General features: G+C 50.2%; 1 protein-coding gene across 1 annotated transcript in view; it reads right to left on the bottom strand.

Annotated features, from left to right (window-relative positions):
* The window catches only part of LOC144950989 (beta-klotho-like), a 34,566-nt gene extending 25,003 nt beyond the window's left edge, over positions 1 to 9,563 (bottom strand). The window contains exon 1 of the mRNA XM_078881185.1: positions 8,824 to 9,563. Within this exon, the coding sequence (XP_078737311.1) occupies positions 8,824 to 9,540 (717 nt within the window). The 5' untranslated portion in view covers positions 9,541 to 9,563. The remainder of the gene's footprint in view (positions 1 to 8,823) is intronic.
* Positions 9,564 to 18,100: the final 8,537 nt, after the last annotated feature.

Here is an 18,100-nt window from a genome sequence, read left to right as displayed (position 1 = left end):
GATGATCCTAGTACAGGGGTCGGCAACCTACGGCTCCGGAGCCGCATGCGGCTCTTTACGGGCTGCTTCTTGACGATATGTACGTATGTACATAGATGCATTGCGGCTCTTGAAATACTGAATTTTGTACCGAATTGGAAAGAAATGGCTCTTCTTGTTGTTTTGGTTACCGACCCCTGTCCTAGTAGCAAAAGTGGCTACTACATATGCACTTTCAAGGGCCCCGCGCTAAATGCTTTTACGCTATCAATTCAGGTTCAGTGATTCTGCGCTTGCTCTATTACTATAGTACTATACCACCTTCAACGTTTACGAACGACTTGGTGTTTGTTGAAAGTTAGCGATTTTTTTAGTATCATTTGGCTGTATTGCAAATAAATAAAATATAATTACTATGCAAGAAAAACATTTGTGTTTTAAAAATGTTTTTATTTAAGGCCCCCTGCATAACATATGCTATGCAGGCCCCACACTAGCTTAATCCGGCACTGGCTGGACCAGAGGTGGTAGGGGTGGATGGGAGAGGGGTGAGTTTAGAAACTTGCACAGTCCTTTTTCAACACGCCGCACCGGTGAGATCGAATGGAACCGTCCGACCACGACGCAAGGGCAGCGCAACGTCACGACGGTGGAACTCACACCAAAAAAAAATGCTTCTGCTTCGCCGATCTGACAAAGAAAACCGAAGGTGCAGAACAAGGTGATCAATCATATGGGTCTCCACGCAAGCGCCGCTCAGCTGCCGGCCGTGTGGCTAAATTGTCAGCATCAGGGCACCGGAGGAGTGGCAGGATTCTAGCGAGGGCTCTCAGCCAAAAGTCTCCAGACGCACAACCACGGGCGTTCGCGTATTTCTCGGCTGGCAGGAGAATGTAAAGCGATTAAACAAACAAACAAAAAATGCGGTAATTTAGAGAGCCTCGTTTGGTCGACTGTTCGACCGAACATGGCAATAGTAGCAGTGGGAAACAGAATCTTTGTTACACGTTGGTGGTCTACGAAGCGTGGTGGTGGGAGTGGTTTTGCGCTGCGCTATGAACCCCAACAACCCGAGTTGAATTCTTGGCCATGGCGTGACATCTGAACCTGTCCTGGGCTACCCCTCCCTCACTTACCCGCATTGACCAGTGTGGGGAAGTATGGTCAAGCACTCCCCTCCCCCCATGATCGACACGGCATGGGTGGGAAGGGGGCTCCATCCAGCAGTGGATTGACAAAGGGGCTGTACTTATAAAGGGGCTTTAAAATAATACATTTTAAAGAGTGGTGCATGCTTAGGAACAAGTTTAATTTGCGCTCTTTTGGCAGCTCCGGCAGACGACTGTAACTAAATAACTAACTTCATCGGTAGGGTAATTCATCAGGATTGCGGGGTCTGCAAGATCACATTTGTCCAAAGAGGATTGATACCAGTGGCATTGATTTAACAAGTTACGCGCCGCGAGCTGGGACACGTTGTCGATCAGTGGATGGAGACCGTAATCGACTTAACAATGCGACCGCCCCCACAGCCTCTCTCCCGAAGGCGGGAAACCCCCGACAAGCCACGCCCAGCGTGACGCATTCCGCGATGATGCCGTCACCAAACCCCGCCCGTCACCTCCCGCCCAGCGGCACACGTGGAAACAGAGGTAAGACCCCCCCCCCCCCCAACTAATTTGCATGTATGTCGAACCTATTTCGCACCGTACGTAGCCAAACGTGATAATCAGAGGTGCGGGGGAAGGACAACAAACTAAACACAAAACGCAGTTCTAAATAAGATTATTCGAGTGATCAAACTGACAACATAATCCGAAGAGTAAGCGGTTACTCAACCCATCGGAATGGCTTTCGCACTGTACATAGCCATCCGCGCTAATCGGAGGTTAGCACGGTTGTTGATGCATGCACTGTCTTTGCAAGTGGCTTGTCATTGAAGGAGCTTGTGTGCCCAGTGTTGTAAACATTAAATTTTGTGAACACAATTTAAATTGCTGCACTGCGTCACACTTACAAACTGTGGACTTCCACGGGGATGATTTGCCTACAGTTGCTTATTTTCAATATATTATGACCAAGCCAGGTCACACCGCAGGCTTCACACGTGCAAAGACGCCAAGAAAACTTAACTCACGATAATACAAAGCCACCCCATGCTAATAGACAACACGGACGTCCAGAACGAACACCTCATTCGAGACCCAGACATCACACCTGGCTTTGACATTTCTCCTCCAAGACACTGGTGTAACCATCAACTCACCAATTCACTCACCCACTCACCACTGGTGTAACCATCAACCGCATCACAACTTCGATAAGCTGATGGGAACATCTCCTTCTTAAATGGAACATTAAAGACACACGCCAAAGTGGTGCCATTTTGGCCATGCAACCCAAACTATGGACCAAATAATTAACCCAATGAGATGTATAAGATATACATTGAGACACATAAACTCAGAGATACAGTGAGGGAAAAAAGTATTTGATCCCCTGCAGATTTTGTACGTTTGCCCACTGACAAAGAAATGATCAGTCTATAATTTTAATGGTAGGTTTATTTTAACAGTGAGAGACAGAATAACAACAGCAAAATCCAGAAAAACGCATGTAAAGAATGTTATAAATTGATTTGCATTTTAATGAGGGAAATACGTATTTGACCCCTCTATAAAACATGACTTAGTACGTGGTGGCAAAACCCTTGTTGGCAATCACCGAGGTCAGACGTTTATTGTAGTTGGCCACCAGGTTTGCACACATCTCAGGAGGGATTTTGTCCCACTCCTCTTTGCAGATCTTCTCCAAGTCATTAAGGGTTCGAGGCTGACGTTTGGCAACTCGAACCTTCAGCTCCCTCCACAGATTTTCTATGGGATTAAGGTCTCGAGACTGGCTAGGCCACTCCAGGAGCTTAATGTGCTTCTTCTTGAGCCACTCCTTTGTTGCCTTGGCCGTGTGTTTTGGGTCATTGTCATGCTGGAATACCCATCCACGACCCATTTTCAATGCCCTGGCTGAGAGAAGGAGGTTCTCACCCAAGAATTGACGGTACATGGCCCCGTCCATCGTCCCTTTGATGCGGTGAAGTTGTCCTGTCCCCTTAGCAGAAAAACACGTAGTGTGTTACCAACTATTTTCTTGGTGACTATGGTCCCAGCTGTCTTGAGATCATTGAAAAGATCCTCCCGTGTAGTTCTGGGCTGATTCCTCACCGTTCTCATGATCATTGCAACTCCACGAGGTGAGATCTTGCATAGAGCCCCAGGCCGAGGGAGATTGACAGTTCTTTTGTGTTTCTTCCATTTGCGAATAATCGCACCAACTGTTGTCACCTTCTCACCACGCTGCTTGGCGATGGTCTTGTAGCCCATTCCAGCCGAGTGTAGGTCTACAATCTTGTCCCTGACATCCTTGGAAAGCTCTTTGGTCTTGGCCATGGTTGAGAATTTGGAATCTGATTGATTGATTCTGTCAACAGGTGTCTTTTATACAGGTGTAGGGGTCTTACGGAGGAAATATGTGTCGAGCTGATATGTATGGGATCCTACGGGAAACTAGCACAGTGGGCGGGGCTACGTCAGTGCACGGGCAGGTGCCCTCTACGACGTCCGCGCTTCGGACGTTACGATCCCCCGGGGCCCCACCCCTCAGGGAGGGGGATGTATAAAAGGGGAATGTATCGGGGGGCTAGGGAGAGTTGGGTTAGCTAAGAAGAGAAGACGGAAGACGTCCGAGATAGAGCCCTGGTCTCCCCCTGGTACGCCGTCCTTGTCAGGACCGCGCAGGCTCGAGCCAGTGGCGTGGTGCCAGAGCCAGAGCCAGTGTTGGTCTGGACTCTGAGTACCGGGCCCGACTGACCAGTGTCGGGCCAAGATAGCCTCCCCTAGTCCACGAGAGGAGGACTCTGAGGCAGGCTAGGGTTAGCTAGGAGGTGTGTCCTCAGATAGACGGGTGAGGGGGCCAATACCCCCTCAAGTGTGTATGTCACAACGTTTGTTGTAATAAACCTCAGTGTGCCTCAACCCCGGGTGTCGACCTGTATTCGACGGTACTACATCTGGCGTCAGAAGTAAACAACAACGAACATGGACACGCGCCGAACAGCTCGGGCCGGGGTGCAGGAGGCGGAAGACACCGCGGGAAGTGCGGTACCAGAGACGGCTGATGGGGGCGACGAGCAGCCGGGACCGAATGCGTCCTTACCGGGGCATCGGGAGGAAGGGGAGTTGCTGTCCGACGGGCTGCGGCTGGCGCACGCGAGGTTGGCGGAGCTGCTATACGCTGCTGCCGCCACACTCGAGACCATCACTCGGCTGGGTGCTGCTGGACCACCGCGGGGCGAGGACAGCCGACGGCCGTTGCACCTTCCCGCCATTTCTACCGACGGCACTTTTGAAAGTCCCGTCATCGCCGCAGCAGCTGCCGAGGGCGTGGCCAACCTCAACTTGGGGTCCGACATCGGCTCCGCTGGGGCTGCCGCGTCACCGCCTTCGGACGGAGCGTCACTATCTGCGCGATAGGCGATTACAGCTGCCGTTCGTGCTGACGCTCGGCCGAGTCGCGGGGACATCAAAGTGCGGGCCTCCACGGCGGTCGCTGCACTACACCAAAGGCTGCCCCCGCTGAAGGAGTTTGTGGCTGAGGAGGGCGACTAGGGGGGATTTCAGCGGCGCTTCCTCGCGCATCAAGAGATGGCGGGGTGGTCAGACGACGAAGCCCTCTGCGCACTACCGGCGCTCCTTGACGGCGACGCCCTCGCCGCTCTTACGTCCGCATCGAGGGACAAGCGCTCTACTCTTCAGATGGCGCTGCAATTGCTGGCTGGGGTTTACGGACCCTCGGGGGAGTGTAGGCAGCGATTCTACGACCGCCAGCGGGGTGCGAAGGAGTCGCCCCTCGCCTACCGTACCAGCCTTCTGGCGCTCGCAAAGACGGCCTTCCCTCGTATGGATGACCAAGGCGTCGACGCCATGGTCACCGAGAAGATCCTTCTGCTGGCGGACGACCTGGACGTCGCCATCGTCGCGCAGGAGGACGTGGAGATGGGTTCCCTCCAAGCGGCGCGGCTCCTCCACGCCAACCTCCTGTCGCAGCGAAGGAAGGCCAGCAGGGCAGCTGCCGGCCGTACGGTGGCTGCCATCACCTCACCGACGGAGGAGGTCTACGCCGCCGACTTCCGACAGCAGCAACGGATGGGAGCACGGGCGGACCGGGATGGGTCGACCCGCTCCGACCGCCCGTCTTCACCACCTGCGCTCCCGCGCTGCTATAACTGCGGCGTCCGGGGCCACGTCGCCTTGGGGTGCCGCTCCCCTCGACAGCGGGGGACAACGCCTCGCCGGGACGCCGGCCCTCCTCCTCCTCCTCCTCCTCCCAAGCTCCACCGACATGACCCGGCGAGTCGCGGCACCCCACATGTTTGGCCAAAGCACACACCCATTACACATGTACACACCGCAACGAACGGGGGGCCAACATTGCACACCATGGGGCCAACACGAACCACTATGGGGACCGAATTCGAACCCGCCCAGTGGTCCGTGTTGGCCCATCGCGTTCTAGCTGCGCCGTCGGGGTCGTCGGCCGTAGTAGGGTATATTGACGGGGTCGAAGTGCGTATCCTCGTCGATACAGGTGCGTCGGCAACCATCATTTCGGAACTAATATACAACATTCTCCCTGTCCAAAGTCGTCCCTTGCTACCGGTTAATGTGCCATTCTACGCTGCTAACGGGGGCTCACTGGGTATCATGGGGCAGATTCGCGCGCAAATTTCGATCGGTGATATTAAATTGTCCGGCCCTATTTTTGTGTCCTCCTCGCTGGCGGTTCCGTGCCTGCTGGGGACGGATTTCTTGGGCAAAATGCCGATTCGGATCATGATTAATCAGGGTTGCATTGAACTCCCGTCGGGACGGCGGATGGCGTTTTTGCCTTCCCCTACTACGGATCGCTCGGCGCTCGCGACGGTACCCGCGTTTGTAGTTCAGACGGTTCGCGTGCCGCCGGGGGCACAAATGTTGGTGCCCCTAAAGCTTCGTAGGCCCTTCGCTAAGGGTGTTGGGGACCAGGGTGTCCTGCTCGGCCCATCTAGGGCCGCGCTGCGTTGTACGATTATTGGGTGTGTGTTGTGTGTGTTGTGTGTGTTGTGTGTGTTGTGTGTGTTGTGTGTGTTGTGTGTCTTCTGTGGGGGGCTGGGGGGGGCACTCCAGGTAAAGAAACACGTGTATATACGCTCGTCCTACGGGTTTTCGTATTTATTCGCGGGGGGGGGGGGGTTCGTCGGGTTATTTTTTTTCTTTCTTCCTGTTGTTCTTCTCGTTGCGTTATTGTTGAAAAAAAAATGAGGCACACGCTGGGGTATCGAGGGCTGAATAAACTTTTATTGTCGATGTTGCAGCCGGGACGGCTGCGAGCTGTACAGGGGGGGGTGATGTAGGGGTCTTACGGAGGAAATATGTGTCGAGCTGATATGTATGGGATCCTACGGGAAACTAGCACAGTGGGCGGGGCTACGTCAGTGCACGGGCAGGTGCTCTCTACGACGTCCGCGCTTCGGACGTTACGATCCCCCGGGGCCCCACCCCTCAGGGAGGGGGATGTATAAAAGGGGAATGTATCGGGGGGCTAGGGAGAGTTGGGTTAGCTAAGAAGAGAAGACGGAAGACGTCCGAGATAGAGCCCTGGTCTCCCCCTGGTACGCCGTCCTTGTCAGGACCGCGCAGGCTCGAGCCAGTGGCGTGGTGCCAGAGCCAGAGCCAGTGTTGGTCTGGACTCTGAGTACCGGGCCCGACTGACCAGTGTCGAGCCAAGATAGCCTCCCCTAGTCCACGAGAGGAGGACTCTGAGGCAGGCTAGGGTTAGCTAGGAGGTGTGTCCTCAGATAGACGGGTGAGGGGGCCAATACCCCCTCAAGTGTGTATGTCACAACGTTTGTTGTAATAAACCTCAGTGTGCCTCAACCCCGGGTGTCGACCTGTATTCGACGGTACTACACAGGTAACAAGCTGAGATTAGGAGCACTCCCTTTAAGAGTGTGCTCCTAATCTCAGCTCGTTACCTGTATAAAAGACACCTGGGAGCCAGAAATCTTCCTGATTGAGAGGGGGTCAAATACTTATTTCCCTCATTAAAATGCAAATCAATTTATAACATTTTTGACATGCGTTTTCTGGATTTTGTTGTTGTTATTCTGTCTCTCACTGTTCAAATAAACCTACCATTAAAATTATAGACTGATCATTTCTTTGTCAGTGGGCAAACGTACAAAATCAGCAGGGGATCAAATACTTTTTTCCCTCACTGTACATAGTGACTCTATATAGAGATGCATTGAAACACAAAGAGAGAGGGACACACATAGACACTCTACTTAGCAATATATTGAGACACACAGAGCTAGAGACACATTGAGACTCAAAGATACATAGAGACTCTATATAGAGATACATTGAGTCACACAGCTAGAAACACATCGGAGCCGTCCATGAATGACGTCACGCGATTTTGGAAGATTTTTGACCCCCCCCCCCCTTCGTCACACGGCGTCACAAAAAGTCAGACCCCCCCCCTCAAATATGACGTCACAAAGCTCTGCCCCCCTAAAAAAAAACATTCTTCAAATCGCTTTAAACTCATTGTAGTGCGTATTTAATGTGGCGCTGCACTCTGATGTTGTAGGAGAAAACATTTATGAAAAAGTATATTTAGTTAAGTAGAACGTGTTGTCTATATTTTGATGTGACGTCACATTTCTCAACCCCCCCCCCCCTCGTCACACATCGTCACAAATGTCTGACCCCCCCCCCCCCCCCCAGGTGCGTGACGGTAATTTATGGACGGCCCCATAGACACTCAGAGATACATAGAGACTCAAAGAGATACTATGAAAAAAACCAAGCCACAGTAGTGTAATTATGGCCATGCAAGCCAAACTATGGACCATATAGTATACCACTGTCTGCGCTCCTTCAATGGAGGAAAATCAAAAGTACACAAACTCTGTCCTGGAGCCCTCTCTTCGTCGCTCGCAGACCGTGAGAAGTAACATAATCGTGGTTGCTGGTCAGCAGCTATTTCCCATTGCCGCCCTATACACATAGTGGGGTCCTCTCTTAACACGGCAAACTGCTGTTGGACCAACACTCATGAGTGCTCAACGTTCCAGCACTGGGTGATTACGATGACAGTGGCATGGAGTGGACCCTGAAAAAGTCGACGAATGGGAATTCCAATGAGATATCTACACTTTAGATCATACTGTCGTATAAATGTAACTACTTTGGCCGTTACGAATAACTAATGCACTGTGCTTTGTCAATCCGCTGATGGATTAGGGCCTCCCCATGCCATGTGGCTTGTGGAAATTATTTGACCAGAACTTCACCACGCAGCGTGGGTTGGTGAACGCGGGGAGCATCGACGTTGCAGCATAGTACAGTACGACAATCGTTTTGCTGCAGTGCCCTCTGTTGCCCACAGCGTAGCCCCGGAGCACTGGGAGAAAACCCCACGCCCTATCCCCGTACAGATGGAAACAGATGGCGATTAGTCCAAACTTCCTCGACCGCCTTCTCCTGGCGGGCCCAGGGTATGGCACCTCCCTCGACGCCCACGGCAAGGGAGTTTCAAAACCCATCCGTGCGATGATCCACCAACCCTCGCTGCCGCCTCCACAACGCTGGACTACAGGCAGCAGCAGCAACGTAGCCACCGCAACCACCCGGCTCGGCACCAGCGCTGCCTGGCGTCTACGCTGTGCACCCCACCCCGACGTTGTCACAGCCAAACCCCCCCGACGCCCTCTTCCCACGACAGGACCGGACTTCACGTTACCTTAATGAGGTTGTGGGCGACGAGGTAGGGGGCTCGGTGTGAGCCCGAGACGCCGGGCGCGTGCAGCCCGCTGCCGTAGCCGTGCATCGCCACCGCGTAGGGGTTGTTCACCGTGATCCACAGCTTGACGCGGTCTCCGAACGCCTCGAAGCAGAAGGCGGCGTAGTCGGCGAAGGCGTCGACGACGCTTTCGTTCTGCCAGCCGCCCGCGTCCTGCAGCGCCTGCGGGAGGTCCCAGTGGAAGAGCGTCACCACGGGTTGGACACCGGCCGCCAGGAGACGCCGGATGAGCCCGTCATAGAACCGCACGCCTTGCTCGCGGGGCCGCCCCGCCACGCCGCCCGGGAAGATGCGGGTCCAGGCGACGGAGAAGCGGTAGTGGGAGACGCCGAGGAACCTCAGCGCCTCCAGGTCGCCGTCCAGGTGGTGGTAGCTGTCGCTGGTCACGTCGCCCGACGGGCCGTGCCGGGCGTGGGTGAAGGTGTCCCACACGGACGGGCCCTTGCCGTGGGTCCTCCACGCGCCTTCCACCTGGTAGGCCGACGTCCCAGTCGCCCAGATGAAACCGGGAGGGAAGCCCTCGTCGGGCAGCAGAAGCCGCTCGTCTGGATAGGACATGTTGAGGAAGGTGTCCCACACCCTCTTCCCGTCGCCCGCCCGCGCCTCGACGACGTGGGAGACGGAGTGCAGAATCAAAATCCAAAGCAGAGTGGCCATCGCTGGCAAAAATAAATTAAAGGTTCCTGGCGATTTTATGTTTTTTCGTGGACCGGTTCAAAAATTATGGCCGGTGCTCATGCTGCTGCTGCCTTTATTCCGGCAACTCCGGCCAGTGCTTGCCTGCGTCTGTGGCGCAAGGCATAAACTCCCAGCACTTGGCATTCGCAAACATCGGAGCAGGGGGCCCTGTGACTCAACAGCGTTATATATCAGCCACCCAAGCTGGTTGGAGGACTGTCAATTATTAACCGTTTTAATGCTAATCGTGGGTTGGTATAAACGGTTTTCGTTTGGTTCCCATTATGGGCGTTTTCGAAGGACTAATTGTTTTGGGGAAAAACACTATTTTGGAGTATCGAGGCTGAGTTAGAGCCACAATTGTTACGAATGTACATGCTTTCTCTTTAAAAAACCCATAGCAGTTTTAAATTCGATATTGAATACTGTTAATACGTTAGAGAAGTACATTAATATCGCAGGAGCATGAAATATACGCACTTGCCCATAGAAACGTAACGTTTTAAATCAAGTTACATTGTATTACTATATAATTAAACTGTACCGATTTAATATTGTATTATGCAGCAGTGACAGCAGGTCAAGGGTCAAGTTCAGAGGCAGAGTTAAGACCACACAGCTGTGTACGGTATTACTCATTAGTTCTAGAACATTGAGTACTCTTTAGTGGCGATTACAGTGCAGATCTTAAGGTATTACACGTAGCTTAACCCCACGAAAACATACCGAGACATAATCTATGGTGATTAATTGTGTTTGTTGAGTCTTTGAGCCAGGCTGGGACAGGACTGCGCAAGGAGGTAACACCGCCAGCACTTTTCACCCAGGAAAACGGACAGCACATAAATAAAATGACTTTCAAATTTTAATAATGGGCAATATTAAGTTTACTGCGCTACATTTGAACCACAGCATTCTGCCGTGGTTTAAGGGACACCACGATGGCTAGGAGATGTTAACTACCTCGCCTGGTATACAGGAGGTCGTGGGTTCGATCCCGACGCTGACGCCGGTTCGATCTCCCTGTGTGGCACATTTAAACAATACGTCAGGTTGTTGTTGTTGTTGTTTTTTTTAATTCCGTGGCTTCTATCCACCGAGCAGTTATAGATGATCAGTCGATCGGCAGGCCGTGTCCGGTGGAGTAAAGTGTGGGTACTCTCACCTATTCTAATACGTCTGGCCGGCATGGAATATTAGGCCAAATATCAATTTAGAAGGGCTCTCTAAAGCTGCCTCCAGTGGCGTGAGCAAGACGTTTACAGGGCTGCACCTTAAACCTCTTACAACGATCCACGGCAGCGTCGCTGTCAGTGGGCGTTAACGTCAACCTGCTTTAGCCAGGTACCAGTCAACGAAGGTCCAACGTCTCAGTTGAGAGGCCCGACGCCGCAAAAGTTACGTACCAAACGCCAGGGGCCAGTGAGCCACGGCAGTGTGGTCGTGAGCCGTGTGTTGCGGGTTGGTGACATTCCAGAATCGTTGACGTAAAATTTACGGGCGATGGCCGCGGCTCGGGGTCGGACGGCCCGTGGCTGGAATCCAACCGTCCACTCTCGTGGAGTAACCTCGTTCAGGTGCAGCAGGGGAGGCGACCACCTCTCCAGTCGGCGTTCGTCCGACGGAGCGGTGTTTAGCGACGCCGGTGTTGCGTTCCGTGGCGAATGAGAGTAGATCGTGTGATATAACACGCTTATGAAAGAATGTCATTGCGTAATTCGCTTTGAGCAACTCGCGGGTTGCCATCGCAGATGCCACCACAGAGTCGGCTGCTTATTTCTGGTTTGTTTTTGTTTCATTAGCCGCCTGTGTAGGGGGGAGGAATTGATTGTTTATTTTTTTTATTAGTTAAAGGGTTGGGTTATTTTCTCCAACGCGCTGAGGCCTTGTTCTGAATGGCGCTGTTTAAAATCGAGTTCTGGTTTGTTAAAATGCTTTGCAAAACGACACGAACTCTCCCTCCTGAAGCCCTCTCGGCATGGCTGGCAGAACTCGACAGTGGCATATGGCTTCTCTGAACACAATATGCTATACGCAAGCAGAGATACACGGAGATACACCGATACGCATAGATACGTAGAGACCCAGACACACACGAAAGAAAAGCCAGAGGACGATTGTGGCCGTGCAACCCAAACTATTGGCCATATAGTAAACCCACATAGACTCATAGAGACCCATAGATATACTTTACAGGCGAGCCACGATAGTGAGACTGTGATCATGCAACCTAAACAATGGACTGCGCCGGTCAACCACCGTAGTCCCTACGCTCCTTCCTTCAACAGTAGGAGGAACAGCAAAACGACATGAACTCTCTCTCTCCGCTGAATCTCTCTCGCCGTGGCCAACAGCAGACGTCAACATTTATTTGGTGGCATTTAGCTCCAGAACACGCTGCCATAATGCCATGCGCAAGGATAGAATAGCAGACAAAATTTGGACCGGGCCCAACGGACTTAATGCAGGCGAAACTCTTCACAAGCACTGATTATGATGCTATTTATAATTACTGGCGAAACGTCATACTCGAATTGTAAATGTTGTGGGTTTACCCTCCAACACACAACCGGTGTGTGGCTCTCCTCGAAACGAATTGGCACGTGTTGATATGTGACACAACCTTAATAATTTGCTGTGTCGGGTGGTGGTGGGTTTAACGACATGTATATTTACGCGATCTAACCCCCAAAATAACCTCTATTATGGATAATATGGATACTTTTTTTAATACACGTTTTTAAAATATTTTTTTTATGTAGGAATCGCCACAGATGGGACTGAGTCACGCGGGCCCGTGTTTGTTTTATTAATGCTTCAGTGTGGACACTCGGGCATTCGCTGCAAGTGGTTTGCGTGCGGTGCATATTTCGTTGTTTGTTTAATCCGCGCCGAGAGCCATTCCCCACTCTCCCCCGTTCACAAAATGTTGCCGCTGTCATTTGCAACTCGCTCTGCTGAAGCCCTCCTCTCATCGTGGCGAGAGTACCTCTCGACGTAGGAGGGCCATCTGTAAGCTCCTTGAACACATTGTTGCTGCTGCTGCTGACACCCTACGCGAGAACAGAATTGTTCGAACGGGCACGTCGAGGAACGACCTCAACAGCTGTTCGGTTCCAAGGTGTCATCGACGTGGAGGATGGTGGGAAATTCAGTGCGTTGAACTTCTTTCGCTCCGCACGACAAATTTGTCTGCACAAAGGCTTTGCCGTCCGTTATCTGCGACACACGAACGCTCCACCCGTGCCAAGATGAGACGCACCAAACGCTTGAGCGAGTGAGGCAATTCGTAAGAATCCCAAAGTTCACATTCATAGCAAGTTCACGCACGTGTACAGGGCCTGCTGCAGTTTCATTTCAGTTTTTTTCATTTATTTGGAATAACGCTGTGAGCCATTCGGCTCTTGATTCGGGTGCATCCGCAACAAACAATAAAATTACAAGATACATTTCAAATTTACTGTGTGCAAATTGAAACTTCCCCTACAAAAACAATAAAATCTTCCAGAAAAAGCACAATTTGTTTATGGTGCGTACAAAAATGTGCAAAAGAAAATCCCATTTTGATGTGAGATCACAATAACAATCATAATACAATATAGATAAAAATTTTAAGTATAACTCTATACTACATAAAAAATCAGGCTAAACTAAACCTTTCTAGAAATAACTAACATAATGCTATAAAAACAATGTAACAGTGATCATAATCGATCATCTGGATGTGTACAGGACACATGAAAACTCAAGTCAGCCAGAGCGCATCTTTTGTTATTTCGAATGATAAGATATTTGCTTACGTGTTATGCTTTCCTTCCTAATTTGCATCATCGCTACAGAATCGTCTCCCTCTGGACATCAGTCGGCCCCCGTCGCCAACCTCGAGATTTCTTTCCAACCGCACAAACCCGCTCGCCCTCTTCCCTCCGCCGAGTTTGGCCTCCACCTCACCCCACTGATTTCAAGTCCTGCAATGATGGTGGCGAGGTAACAGAAAGTCTCGATTTAGAACTCACAAACCGACTTTTAATTCGCGCAGTCTACTTGTAACGACTCTGACGACGACGTAGTAAGAGAAATTTTTTTATTTGGACAGAGTCACAATAAAGGGCCCTAGGCTTTGTGCTTGTATTCCAGCTTCTAACTTCCTTCAAGCGTCCCCATTCCTTGTGCTCTCCGCTTTAATATTCCTCAGGCCCCCTTTCTGGAACCTTCTTGTCCTTGTTTCTCCCTTAACCAATCCCTGTCCTTCCCCTCTAATGGATCCTCTCCGTTTTCTGATCGATCTCGTTCAAACATCATTCCTCCAATCCCTTTAAAAGTCTGCCTCGTGACCAATCACCGTGGAGGCCTCTTTCTACCAATCGGAGACCTTTGTTTATTTTCAAATAGCCGTTTGGCTGCATATTGGCTTGGGGTAATGTTTCCGTCATTACATACTCGCGACTGTACATTACACCCAGATGTTGTGCACCGCAGAAGTGAAAGCACGAAGCCTTGGTGGAGAACCAGAGGATGGGACAGTGAAAGAGGTGGTTGGCAGTGGTGAGACCACGACGTGTACTGTGGTGGGCAGGGCATGGAGATGTCTGTTGAGCTTCTTTCGCACCATATATAGCCAACCGTGCTAATCGGAGGTGCGAAATGATGACCCAGAACAGGAACGGAGGGAGAGCTGCTGAAAGCAAAGGGCAATATGAAGAATGACGATCGATGCCATTCATTTACCGGGCAATTGTCAAGAGAAGGGTTGTGCATACGTCTGAACATTAGTTATCGCACACTTCAGAGTCCAGTGCCAATAACGACTCTATTCATTAGAAAAGCCAATGTTAGGAAGCAACTGGATGGGTATTAGGAAGCCTCCGGAGCTATGCACTCTGAAATCTAGATTGAAAACCCATTTCTTGAGAACTGCTTGTTGTGTTTAGTTTGTTGTCCTTCCCCGGCACCTCCGACTAACGCGGTTGGCTACGCAACGGTGTGAACGAAGTTAAACACGATAATTGTTTTTTTACCCTTTTATCTGGCAACAAAACTGACACTTTATTTTTTACAAGGAGTCATGTTTGCATAGACCACAATACCTGCGCCTTTTGGCGTCATCTGGTCCAACACCATGTGAGACTAGGATCTAAAGAAAGCTGTCTCGGGTGTGGACCAATCAACTTCAAGGACAGTGCATACATTATCAGAGCTATGTTTTTTGTTTGCATTATGACTGCAGGTATTGTGGTCTATGCAAACATGACTCCTTGTAAAAAAAAAAAGGTGTCAGTTTTGTTGCCAGATAAAATGGTAAAAAAACAATTATCATATTTTTCTACTGGAAAATGAGGTTCCAATGAAGTTAAACACACTCAGACACTGGACGACCAGTCGTGTGCAAGGGAGAAAATCCCAGCGGATACAAGCAGAGCAGGACTGGAAAGCAGCGGCACTGGCTCGCACATCTAAAGGCGACCACGCGGCCAATGGAGAGGTTTTTTTTTGGCAATGGGGTTTGCCAATCGGGCATTGTGACTTGAGGGGGCCATCCATTTAGCACGTACGCAAAAATGTGTCAAAACTTTACCCCATCCCCCCTCTCTGTCCGCTTTTTTTACACCCCCTCCCCCCTCCATGCGTACGTACTAAATGTATGGCACCTTACTCCCGCCCAGCAGGGACCCGAGGCAGCGCAGTGGAGCTGCGTACAAAACGAAATGTGATCGAAAAAAGTTATCTCCCACGTGCGCTTTACTCCCCCCACGCTGCTGCGGCTCGCAGCCATTCGGGCAAAAGCCTCGTGACTTTAATGGCTTCGTTTTTTGTTGTTGTTGCCGAGTTATGAATAACCAGGTCAAGGTGCTTTGTTTTGAGATTTCAGGGTGGGACTGGGACACCCCCGCCCCCCAAGTGGAAATTTACCAGCTCCACAGCTGAGCAGGGCTTGGGTGTTGCCACCGATATTATGGCCTCCCGGCATTTCTCTTGAGATCGTTCCATTCCATACAACCGGGGTGAGTATTGGGCCGTTCCCACGCGATGCAGCGATAGCGGTTAAGGTGGCTCAGCGGTTAAAATTCCCGGTTATGGGTTCACTCGGCCCCTCGTCCCTCTGGGGTCGATAAAATACATACCACTTTGTGGTTTATTTGTTTCGAGATATTTCTTGCTCAAATCAGCATTGAGGCATTGGTGCATATCCCGTGTTTACATATTTATGTCAGTGACAACATCCCTAATTTTTTATGGCAGAGGCGAGTTTAACCATAGGACAACAACTTTTGACTACCCCATAAATTGGTGCACGTTTTATCGACCCAAAATGATGATGGGCTGAGTCAACCCCCAACGAGGATTTTAAATCGCAACTTTCCAATTAAGAGCTGCTCACTCGATGTCAGAGGCACGTGGTCACAACGTGCAACAACTATACACAACACATACACAAAGTGCCCACGAAAATGATTCTGGAACACGGAGATGGAGCCACAAAGTGCACGAGACTCCCCAATTATTGGGAGAGAAGGTGCCCTTTTTGGAGGCTGTACAGTGTGTCTTTAGTAAGCTCATGGGTTCGGAGTCTGAGTTGTTAATTCCCACTGAAGCGTAATCTTTTTATTTTATTTTATTCTGCATGTCAAAAAAAAAATCTGAAAATAGGAATTAGCTAACATCGGGCATGTAATGATGTGCCCATTCAGCAATTAAAATGTATCCTTAGTGCCCGTGATTCGGGCATGAAATTGCATCTATGAACCCATTATTTACAACTTTTGCGCATTATACGCTTTTGTATTCAGGGTAATAGAGCAAACAAAAATGGACAAACGTCATAGTTTTAATAGTTATACCACACCTTCGCGTAGAAGACATCTATTAGCGCCAAGTTGGACACTTAAGACGATTACAAGCACAGATCTTCCAGCGCTGCCTATTACAATGCTGCCTCTTACAACGCTGTTTCGTTATAACGCTCTTTGTCCTGGAGGAGCATTCCTGCGTGCATCAGCCACTAAATTGAAGTGGGCGTGGGGTTGCCTGTAGGGGGCGTGTATCTGCCCAGGTGTCTATCCATTCCGAGAGCAACGTTAGAGTATCGAGTTAATCACTGAATCGCTTCATTGGCAATCCATGGATCGAGTGATTCTATTGGTTAGTACAGCTTCCCCGTGGATCGTGTGTTTATGGACGACCGGTCATTAACATACCTGTTAACCCATGCGGTATGGGGCCGTCCATAAATTATGTCACGCACATGGGGGGAGGGGTCAGACATTTGTGACGATGTGTGACGAGGGGGGGGGGGGGTTTGAGAAATATGACGTCACGTCAAAATGCGCAACTTTAAATAAATATAGACAACACGTTCTACTTAATTAAATCGACTTTTTAATAAATGTTTTCTCCTACAACATCAGAGTGCAGCGCCACATTAAATACGCACTACAATGACAATAGTTTAAAGCGATTTGAAGCATGTTTTATTTGGGGGGGAGCAGAGCTTTGTGACGTCATATTTGAGGGGGGGTCTGACTTTTTGTGACGCCGTGTGACGAAGGGGGGGGGGTCAAAAATCGTCAAAAATCGCGTGACGTCATTCATGGACGGCCCCTATACTCCGTATTCTTTTACAGGGAAATTGAGTATTCAGGTCTATACAGCATACAGCCGTTTGAATACGGGCAATTTTTGTGTCTCTTTGTTTGTGCCTCTCCCTTGTGATGGGACTTTGTAGGATGAACGTTGAGATTTATATTGGCACGGGGTGACCAATGAGGTCTAAAGTGGTCTGTAATAAGGCAGGGCACTGATATAAAGTTAACAGGTATGGGTTTGTCGATTCTGCACCAAACTGGTTCGTCGTGTCGTGCTCGCGGCGGGCGGCTTGGGAAAAATAAACGAGAGAGCGCGTGCTCGTAGAACACACCACACGAACCGCAAACAGAACATTCGGCTCGCAGCGAGGGTTAGCTCGACGTAAATAAGTACGGCGGTGACGCATTAATTAGACCCTTACCCCTTTGGATTTGCCACAATTTACGAGAAATTTCTCGTTAGGATTTTGTATTAAGGAAGAACTTCTTGAATGTGACTTTGTTGCACGATGGCCTACTGCGCTGGTGAGTGGTGATTTTATATTTTTTGATCATTTTTGAGGCCAGAATCGCTTGAACCAATGCTGGTGAACTGCTCACATGTCCTTTGGATTGCACTCTCATGCTCACATGTCCTTTGGATTGAACTCTCATGCCTTTGGATTGCACTCTCATGCTCACATGCCCTTTGGATGGCACCCTTTGGATTGCACTCTCATGCCTTTGGATTGCACTACTCTTCGATTTCACATTAACATGCTAATCTCTCACATTAACATAGCCACTTTCGTGCCCTTGTCGAGGAGGCTGCTCTCCGATCTTACAGTTACATGGTAATTCATCACATTAACATCACTAGCCCCGCCCACTTCTTTACGACCCTTGGGCTACACCCACTTCAAACCTTTTAAAACAGTCTGCCTCAGCAGCAGATCATGCTTTCCCACCTGATGATG

Source organism: Lampetra fluviatilis, chromosome 60 (assembly GCF_964198595.1).
Source record: "Lampetra fluviatilis chromosome 60, kcLamFluv1.1, whole genome shotgun sequence".
Classification (NCBI taxonomy): domain Eukaryota; kingdom Metazoa; phylum Chordata; class Hyperoartia; order Petromyzontiformes; family Petromyzontidae; genus Lampetra; species Lampetra fluviatilis.
Note: the sequence above shows the minus strand (reverse complement) of the source record. Positions and strands in the feature narration are given on the sequence as shown.